Source organism: Pelodiscus sinensis, chromosome 27 (genome assembly GCF_049634645.1).
Source record: "Pelodiscus sinensis isolate JC-2024 chromosome 27, ASM4963464v1, whole genome shotgun sequence".
NCBI lineage: Eukaryota > Metazoa > Chordata > Testudines > Trionychidae > Pelodiscus > Pelodiscus sinensis.
In genome coordinates, this window is record NC_134737.1 from 7,408,509 (window position 1) to 7,418,668 (window position 10,160).

Consider the following 10,160-nt stretch of genomic DNA (forward strand, 5'->3'; position numbering starts at 1 on the left):
GAAACTCTAGCCAAACATTTCTCCAGAGCTCAGTTTTATTCTCCCACACCTCACTTCCCTCAGTCCTTTATTCTCAAGCTGAGGTGTCTGCTGAGAAAAGCCGCTCTGCGTCTCCCTGGTCTGCTGGGGGGCGCGCTAGCTTCGCATCTCCGTGGTCTGCTGGGGGAAAGCAGCTAGTGCGGGGCTGCCTCACCCCGTTTGTAAGTAGGGATCCGATGTAAGTCGGATCCATGTAACCCGGGGACTGCCTGTACTGTCAATGCTATATAATGGCCTTATTCACTTAGATGTTTCTGTAAGATGACTTATGAACAAATGCTTTGCACTTTGTTAGCATTCTTCATGAACTCTCAAAGCACTTAACACCAAATATTAATGTTACAGTGTCCCTATGAACTGTAAAAGCATCATTATTTTGCAAGTGAGATAGCAGTGAGGAGACTTGTGTGAGGGTAGTTTGTTACAGCTGTAATTAGATTTAGGATTTACTGGTTCCTAGTCCTCACGCTGCTAGACCATGTATCCTAGTTAATAAACAAGTAAAAACTTGTCATGTTACTTAGTTTTCTTACTGTCCAAGTGCCCTAGAGCATTCAGTAATTCAGAGCAATGTATATAAAGCAAATTCCCAGCAATTCAGACGTGAATTTTTGTAAAGTTTCTTTTAATATTCAAGCCAATAATAGACGTGAAAGCATGTTTAACCATCACCTGATGCATGACTGCCTCTACAGCTTGACAAAAAGAATCGAGCCAAAATCACAGACCTGGGATTCTGCAAGCCTGAGGCCATGATGTCTGGCAGTATTGTTGGGACACCCATTCATATGGCTCCTGAGCTCTTCACAGGTAAGGTGGTGAATGGAATTTCCTATTGACTGTCTGCAGATTGAGTCCCGAAGGCCCAAAACTTTGTACTCTGCCTTTAACTCTGGGGGAGGGAGGGAAATATTCAAAACTGTGCTAGACTTCAGTTGCACGTGGTGAGTATTTAACCTCACCTTCCTGTATTTTCAGTCTAAGTGATGATCATCTCCACTTTTTTCCTCCTTTTATGAGAAGAGAGGTTACTATGGGATTCATTAGCCTACAGAAGGAAATAACACATTAATTCATTGGAAGGGCTATTGGCGGTATTTAATCCCTCTCATACAAACCATTTTAAAAAGGTTAGTGGTATTTTAGGGTCTGAAAGTGTTTCATACAAAATGCAGAATAAGTTACTACAAAAAGTTGGGGTAATTCAGAGGTTCGGATGACCTCTAAACTCATTTCCTATTCTAAAAATGCGGTAAGTCTTGATTCAAAATTTGACTCCGTATTATGGTTGTAACGCAAACTATTTTCCCCCTTCTTTTAAAAAAAATTTAAGTTGGGTGGGAAAAGACTCCTCCCTCTTTTTTTTTTTTTTTTTTATCAGTAGTTCCTAGGGCTCAGTCAAGAACAGAACCTTGTTGTGCTGCACAGACCTGTCACCCAAGATTAGACTAGTCACAGCAAATCTGTTTTTGTGTATCCTTCCAAGGGTAACACGCAGCTGCTTCTGTTTTAATAAGTGTTTATAGTGAACATGCTAGGCTTGATCTTGTAAAAACTTAAAGCATCTGCTTACCCTCTGTGTACTGTAAATAGTCCCATGAATTTGATAGGACTGCTTTGAATGTTAATCTTTGAAGGATTGGAGGCCTTACGTTTTTTCGTGCTGTGATAGTGGTGGAGCAACATACAGGAAGTTGTGAGACGAACACTCAGATTAGTTTTGCACCTTTTTATAAGATATATATGGAGATGTTCATTTGTTCTTTTGATCAAATCTGTCTGTTGCTTGTTTGCCACAGGGAAATATGATAACTCGGTGGATGTTTATGCATTTGGTATCCTATTCTGGTACATCTGTTCAGGACACGTGAAGTTACCAGAGGCTTTTGAGAGGTGTGCAAGCAAAGACCACCTTTGGAACAATGTTAGAAGAGGTATATATGACTAACGCTGCATTGCTGTTAAGTGATCTAGTACTCTGTACAACCTCTTGGAAAGCTAAATCCTTTTTACCTGCTTCATATTTCCTTAAGTAGGAACTGTATTTCGAGTCCCAGTCTCCCTATGGATTTAGTGGCCTTTGAGTAAAAAGTGCACTGCAGACTATCCCCCTCCAAGAGTATAGATAATTAAATGGCATCTGACACTTTTGTTTCTAAAGATTTAGTTGGAATCTGAGCAAACTTCAGTGGGATATGCTGACAGTGTCACTTAAGGTCTAACTGAAATCTCTAGCTACTGGCAGGATTCTAAAATAGCTTCCAATAAGACACAACCTGTCCCTGCTGATCACTGCGATGGTGCTAGCACAATTTTAAACGCTGTTCTTGCTTCAAAAGGACAATGTGTCAAGGTTAGAAGGTAAAGTAAACCACATCCCAGAAGCAGCTAGCTATGGCATAATCCTTGAAGGAATGTTTAATTCCTTGCTATTTCCAGAAGCCCTAAAAATCCTTCACCCTCAAGTGTTTGACTAAGTGCTAAAACTACCAAGTGCTGGAGATGGTTAATGCATGGCAGTTAGTTAGTCTTTCACTGTAAAAGATTTTCAATCCTCATTTCCCATTCTGAGCAATGAACTTCTGCTTCTCAAGCAACAAAATAGTTTAACAGTGCAGTTGTCTTTTGGTAGCGCACATTTCCTGTGGTGAATATAGTTTAAGAAACACCGTGCCTTATATGTTTTTTTCTAATTCCTGTCCACAACTTTTCCACATAGGGAAAAGAGGCTACACCAAATGGGTGAGCCATGAATTGTTCAAAAGGAAGCATGGTGTGCATTCATTCTTGTGTTCCAGGGCCGATTTCTGCAATTGTGGCTGAGCTGTTAGGACAAGATTCCTCCCCCCAGTTGAGCCTTTTTTTGTAGCTGACCGCTCCCAGTAGAACTGAATCATGCACCTTTATACTTGACTTGGGTGCCTCTTGCCATTAGCAGCTGTGAGATTTGATAGTGCACATTTCTGTAGCTTCTAAAACCTTGTCTGCAGTGGTTGTGGGGAAACTGTTTTGGGCACTGTTTGTATTATTTATATGGACTAAATGGGCCCAAAGTCACTGTAAACCTTGTGCTTGTCCAACATTAAACAAGATCTGGGGTTTGATGTATATAGGGATGTCAGGTTGCTTAGTGATATGGCAGATACACCATTAAAATCCTTTTTACCTTTAATAAAGGATACAAAGAAGGACTAACAGTTAAAGTTAAGGAAGGGATCCTTAAGGAATCCATATTGAGGCACTTGGATGAGAGGAAAGTGATTAGGAATAGTCAGCATGGATTCACAAAGGGCAAGTCGTGCCTGACCAATCTGATTAGCTTCTATGATGAGGTAACTGGCTCGGTGGACATGGGGAAGTCAGTGGATGTTATATACCTTGACTTTAGCAAGGCTTTTGATACGGTCTCCCACAATATTCTTGCCAGCAAGTTAAGGGATTGTGGATTAGATAAATGGACGGTAAGATGGATAGAAAGATGGCTAGAAGGCCGGGCCCAGCGGGTAGTGATCAATGGCTCGATGTCAGGATGGTGGTCGGTTTCTAGCGGAGTGCCCCAAGGTTCAGTTCTAGGACCGGTTTTGTTCAATATCTTTATTAATGATCTGAATGAGGGGATGGATTGCACCCTCAGCAAGTTTGCGGATGACACTAAGCTGGGGGGAGAGGTAGATATGCTTAAGGGCAGAGATAGGGTACAGAATGATTTAGACAAATTGGAGGATTGGGCCACAAGAAATCTGATGAGGTTCAACAAGGACAAGTGTAGAGTCCTGCACTTGGGACGGAAGAATCCCAAGCATAGTTACAAGCTGGGGATCAACCGGTTAAGTAGCAGTTCTGCAGAAAAGGAACTGGGGGTTACAGTGGATGAGAAGCTAGATATGAGTCAACAGTGTGCCCTTGTAGCCAAGAAGGCTAATGGCATATTAGGTTGCATTAAGAGGAGCATTGCCAGCAGATCCAGAGATGTCATCATTCCCCTTTATTCGGCTTTGGTGAGGCCGCATCTGGAGTATTGTGTCCAGTTCTGGGGCCCCTACTACAAAAAGGATGTGGACGCATTGGAGAGGGTCCAGCAGAGGGCAACCAAAATGATTAGGGGGCTGGAGCATATGACTTATGAGGAGAGGCTGAGGGAGTTGGGTCTGTTTAGTCTGCAGAAGCGAAGAGTGAGGGGGGATTTGATAGCAGCCTTCAACTTCCTGAAGGGAGGTTCCAAAGAGGATGGAGAGAGGCTGTTCTCAGTAGTGACAGATGGCAGAACAAGGAGCAATGGTCTCAAGTTGTGGTGGGAGAGGTCCAGGTTGGATATTAGGAAAAACTATTTCACTAGGAGGGTGGTGAAGCACTGGAATGGGTTACCTGGGGAAGTAGTGGAGTCTCCATCCCTAGAGGTGTTTAAGTCTCGGCTTGACAAAGCCCTGGCCGGGTTGATTTAGTTGGAATTGGTCCTGCCTAGAGCAGGGGGCTGGACTTGATGACCTTCTGAGGTCTCTTCCAGTTCTATGATTCTATGAAAGCATTTGAAATACCAAGTATTAAATAGACTTTCAATTAACATCCCTTTTTTTTTCTCTCTCACTGGAGAGCGTTTTAAAAGCACAATCCCTCTGACAGTTTCTTAGCTGGTAAATAACTGTCCTTTGGGAGAAAGGCGAGCTTTAGTTGAGATGGGGTGGGGGGAGGTGTGGTTAAAGTCCAAACCTGTTTCGTCCCAGGTAGTATTTGGTATTTCGGTGGAGCCAAGAGAGGGGTTATTTCATCTGGGTCCTCCTCTCCGGTTCAGGATGATGAAGGCCAAGGACCCAAGAGATCATGGGAGCAGGAGTTGGTGGCTGCTGCGATGAAGCATGCTCCCATAGCCAGTTCTTCTCTCCAAAGCCTCTTTTCATTAAGGACCCCAAAAGGCAGCTATTTGTGTGTGATTGCCCATCCCCTCAATTAGACCTAGTTTCTTAGACACTAGCTTTGATTTACTGATTGGTTCTATGCTTTTCTTGATGATCAGGCACACAGCCCTGGGGTTGTATCAGTAGGGTTTTTTATTTGGACTAATTCAATCTGCTGGTCTTCCTTTCATATGCTTTCCCATCAGTGTTTGTTGTGATAGGTTATGGTGAGATCTTATGATCTTTAGGCTCACTTTTCACAGGTATACACCTAATTAGGATAAGGTTCTAGGCTCAATTATCACAACAGTGTCTGCCTTACTAGGAGTGCCTTGCTAACACGAAGGGTACATCTACGCTGCATGGCTATTTCGAAATAAGCTATTCTGGAATAATTATTTCGAAATAGCACATCTATACTGCAGGGAAGCCTCAAAATTAGTCCGAGGCAGGCTTCTCTAATGTTATCTTGATTTAGAGCTCCAGGAGGCACTGAAGAAGAATAACTTAGAATGGCTCTGGTGAGGGGCTATTTCAAAATAGCAGCAGTGGACTGTCTACACACCCCTTATTTTGAAATAGCTATTTCGAAATAGGCGTTATTCTGAAATCTGTAAACCTCATTCTACGAGGAATAAGTCATTTGTTTCAAAATAATTTTGAAATAATGGAATGGCTGTTTAGATACTCGCATTGTTGATAGCGTTAGTTATCTCGAAATAATGGTGCAGTGTAGATGCATCCTTACACTTCCCAGGCCTCCATAATTGGAGCCCAAGTGGCTAAAGATTTTCTAGTAGTTACTAGCCCTTGTTCGTTCTTTCTCTTTTCCAGGAGTACGCCCAGAGCGCCTCCCTGTATTTGATGAGGAATGCTGGCAGCTGATGGAAGCTTGCTGGGATGGAGACCCTTCTGAGCGTCCCCTACTGGGCATTGTCCAGCCCATGCTGCAGAGAATCATGGACAGACTCTGCAAGTCAAGCTCTGAACAGTCAAACAAAGGGTTAGATGATTCTACCTGAAAGAACTGTTTTTATTATGGGAGAATTCTGACCCCCCTACTTGCAGATATCTTCTCTGAAGGAAGTAGCCCTTTCTGGGTAACAGGAGTGGCACTGGAGCAAACAGAAGATGTCTCGCCTCTGAGAGCATTATGGACATTCCATCTTGAGTAGCAACCAGAAAAATTCCACTCCAGTGCACAAGTTACCTGGCCCCCATTTTTATTACAAAAATGAGTGAATAAATGAAAAAGATGGAGAATCCAAGCCTCTTGGACTGAAAGGGATCTCTGCTAATCCCCTCCAGACTGACCGAAGGAAAGGTATCTTGGGCTTCAGGTAGCAGTTGAGTCGCTAGGGATTTATCACTGCAGTTCTCAGTGCTAACAGTTGAAACAAAATCTCTTACCTTCCATTTGCTGCTATCTGTGGTTGATCTAGTGTATCCACCAGCTTTAATTGAGCTCTGATGGTTTAGGGGACAAATGACAGTAACTACCTGGGGGAGGGGCTCTTAGGCTACAAGGGGCGGGAGGATAGGAGTGTCGCTGTGCATTAGCTTCTTACAACACTCGGTATGTTTACATTGACAGGATCAAGGCATCCACACTTTACCTAAGGAGGATTTCCACATTCCACTGCTATGGAAATACCGTGGAATTATAAGCTATCTGACTCCCTTCCTCTCCCTCTTAAACTCTTAACCTGAAATATCACTCTTTGTAAACAAGTTATTGCTTCAAGTAACTTTGTTGGGTGTCCAGACTAACCTGGCTTTTCTTTTACAGTCTTTTTGGTAAGATGGGTACTTCAAACAAATGGTTTAGAGAAATTGCACATAGTTTAGAAACACAAAACATTATTAGCAACTATCGACTGATGTCCAAACCCACTGGAAAATTACCAGTGTGTGTTTTTTAACTAAAATACTGTCCTTGTTTTGAACCAAGTGTAAAGGCAATGGTGGTTTTAAATTCTGCTGTAGACATTTTAAATAACATTTCTGCAACGTTTTAAAGTCCTTTGCTGGGTAAGAGAGTACCCAAGGGAAAACAGGCATGCCGTTCTTCAGTGGAGGATGCAGTGGTTTGTGTGTCCAATTTGGTTATATTTAAAAATCAGGGGTCAATTGCAAGGTGTGTGGGGCAGGAAAGTCCTGATACCCAACGAAAGGCTTCTTCTGAATGAAAGGCTTCTTCTGAAAACACCCCCTTGCCACAGTGATCCCTCTGCACTTGCTTGGGAAAGGTTTGATAATTTCAAGTGCTCATGGGGGTGGGAGGATGTCCTGGGTGGACCAAAATAGAGAAGACTTTTTTGTATGCATGAAGAAACTGATTACTTGGCAGTTTGTCCCTAGGTATAACAGCACCCTCCCACTGCAGAAGGTGGGTCAGGCAGTGGCTTCTTTTTAACAGGAAATCTAGCATGCTGTGTGCAAAACTATTCAGGCATGTGAAAAGTATTACACCTTGCTGCTGGAATCTACTGGGTGGTACAAAGCAAAATTATAACCAGTCACCTTTTGCCTCTTAAAGAGCTTGAATAAAGGAGAGAGATAAATAACCCTGCAGTATTACTTTAGAGTTGAACCCATCTTCTGCATGCAATATAACTGAAATAATGCTTTTTTTAAAACACTGCTTTTTACTTAACTACAGACAGTGGCATTAAAAACTGTAGTCATAGTTTCATGGACAAATTGCAGCCTCTCCACTAACTTGAATGGATATGGACAGCAGCTATAAATCACATGCACCGAAAAACCAATCTCTTTTGAAAGCAGGAATATTGCTAGGAACTTCACTGTCTTAGTGTTTATCTATGGCACCAATGACTTTAACAGTATTAATTGGTTTTATATCCATTTACTTTGTCCTTTGATGGCTAGTAACTATGTTGAGAACTAGAAGAGTCTAGGTCAGTATTTTTTGCAGCTATAAACATAGTTCGTGTAACATAATAAAACTAAATAAAATTGAATTTTTATATATATATAAATATATATATAAAATATTAAAATATTCAATTCCAGAAATGTCTTGTATACCTTTCTCCTTGTGGCACCTTCCTTTTATCCTATGCCTTTTAAATGCTAATTGTAAATACCTTGAAGTGTTTGGGGTTTTGTTTTTAAATCCCCCTGGGATTGTTTTATGTTTTCACCACAATTAATACACACTTACTTTCCTACACACTTTTTTTCCTGTTGGGCACTTGACCTGTTGCATAGCAGATTTCACATCTCTTCTTTTTGCTTCAAAAATAACTCTTCATTACAGCAGAGAAAAAATAAGATGCATGAATGATGATCCCATTAAGACTCTACTAGCTGATATAACCAAAACCATTTGTAGTGTGTTTGTTTTAGCAGACTGAAAGGTAGTAACAAATGTGGCTATTCCTAATGTTGTGTAATTGACCGCTAACTTTGTGTGGGTTCTTTATTTCTATCATATGAAGCAGTCTTCATGGCTTGTGGATGAATTGATGTACTATAAAATACTAAAACACTAGATTGTAAATATACCCTCACTATTAGACATCTAGAAAAAGCTCCATGTTTAACAGGAATTCTGGTGGCTTTGGATTGTATGTGGACCCAAATCAGTGGTGTGTGCCAGTAAAATGGTATCATTTGCTTGTGTTGAACAAGATTCCACAAAAGAGTGAAATGTTTAAAAGCCTCAGGCTGTCATAATGTGCAGTATAGAAAGATACAAACCAATGGTACTCTTTGCCCCTAAAATCCACTTTACCTACCCAGCTTTCACTGCAAGCCTTTCTAAAGATGCATAGGTGGGCTTTAGACCTAAAAAGATTTTACTAAGCTGCATTGTGAGGTTTACATACTGCCACTAATTGGGTGGCTGTACCAGGTGCTCTAGGTTAATGCTTATTCTTGAGGCAGTGAGTTGGATGCATGTAAAAATGAGAGAACTAGTTTACTGAATAAATGTAGTTGCAAGCTTAAGATTTAAACTTGGAAGCTGCTAGTAGCTTGCTGTGCAAAGAAAAGAACCACTCATACCTGACTGACTTACCAAGGGAGGAGCTTTTTCAGCAATTGCTCTGTCCAGAACGGAAGTGGCTTGATTTTGTTTCATACACTACATATTGTGGAATAAGATGGAAGAAAATGCTTCCTCAATGCAGTGGATCGTAAGTGATCCTGGAGGACTCAGCCCCAGTGTTCTGATACTTTGCCATTGCTGTTGCTGATTGTACAGCTGTCAAATGTACTGTATATCTGGATCTATAGGACATGTCTAGGCTAGGAAGTTGCTGATTTGTGAGTGGGGGAATATAAATGTGTATCTAAACCTACGTCAGAGGGTTATTAACTACATTAAGCATATGCTACAGCTTGCTTGTTCCTTTCTAATTGAAAAGCAAGCTACTCTGTTTTATGCTTTACACAGTTTTTTGAAGGCTGATGCTAGCCTCTTTCTCTCCACAGTTTCTCTTTGGAGGGTTAGAGGATATTAACAATTATATTGGTTTACAGATGGTGACAAGTTATGTACAATTTCAGAATGGGATTTAGTAATCCCTCTGCATCCCATTGCTGTTCCCTGCTGCTCTCCTTTCCTTTGTGTTCATATTGCATTCTCTGGACCTGCTGGTCCTACTTGAAGATCTCAGAATGACTTGACTTTTTAAAATACTTTAACGTTAAAAAATGTTCCCCTCCTGGAGAAAACAGGAGCACATCTGCATTTAAAAATTCCCTCAGGGGCTTAAGTAGCACTAAAGTTGAAAGTTTTTATTTTTACTTCATACCTGTCATTTTTGGAGCCTATTGAGCTTTGGCTGACTGAAGTTCAGTAGTGAAAACGGTTACATTTTTGAGGTTAGAAGAAAATGAGAACTACAGCTCCATTGTAATGCCTTTAGGTTTTGTATTCCTTTTTTATTTTAAAGTATGATGTATATTTACATTGTTAAAGGAAAAGGTAACAAACTTACCAAGTGCATAGGAAAAAGTGCAATAACCAGGAAATTGACATTAAGAACAAATGAAAAAATTTCCCCTGTATTATAACTTTCTGTGATACTAATTTCCTTTCCTGTACCAGGTCCATTTATGTGTATTTTTAAGAGACATGATGGTGGGTTAAGAAGGCTTGATTTAATGCCATTATCAACTGTCTATTTTATATATATATAATTGTTAAAATGCACAGAACACACTGTGCTGAATAATAAAGGTTACATTAACATTTTA

General features: G+C 40.9%; 1 protein-coding gene across 2 annotated transcripts in view; it reads left to right on the forward strand.

Annotated features, from left to right (window-relative positions):
- Positions 1–10,160, forward strand: part of DSTYK (dual serine/threonine and tyrosine protein kinase) — a 71,311-nt gene extending 61,151 nt beyond the window's left edge. For both annotated transcript variants that reach the window (XM_075910508.1, XM_075910509.1), the window contains exons 11-13: positions 735–849; positions 1,839–1,973; positions 5,766–10,160. In XM_075910508.1, coding sequence (XP_075766623.1) covers positions 735–849; positions 1,839–1,973; positions 5,766–5,953 — 438 coding nt within the window. In that variant the 3' untranslated portion in view covers positions 5,954–10,160. The remainder of the gene's footprint in view (positions 1–734; positions 850–1,838; positions 1,974–5,765) is intronic.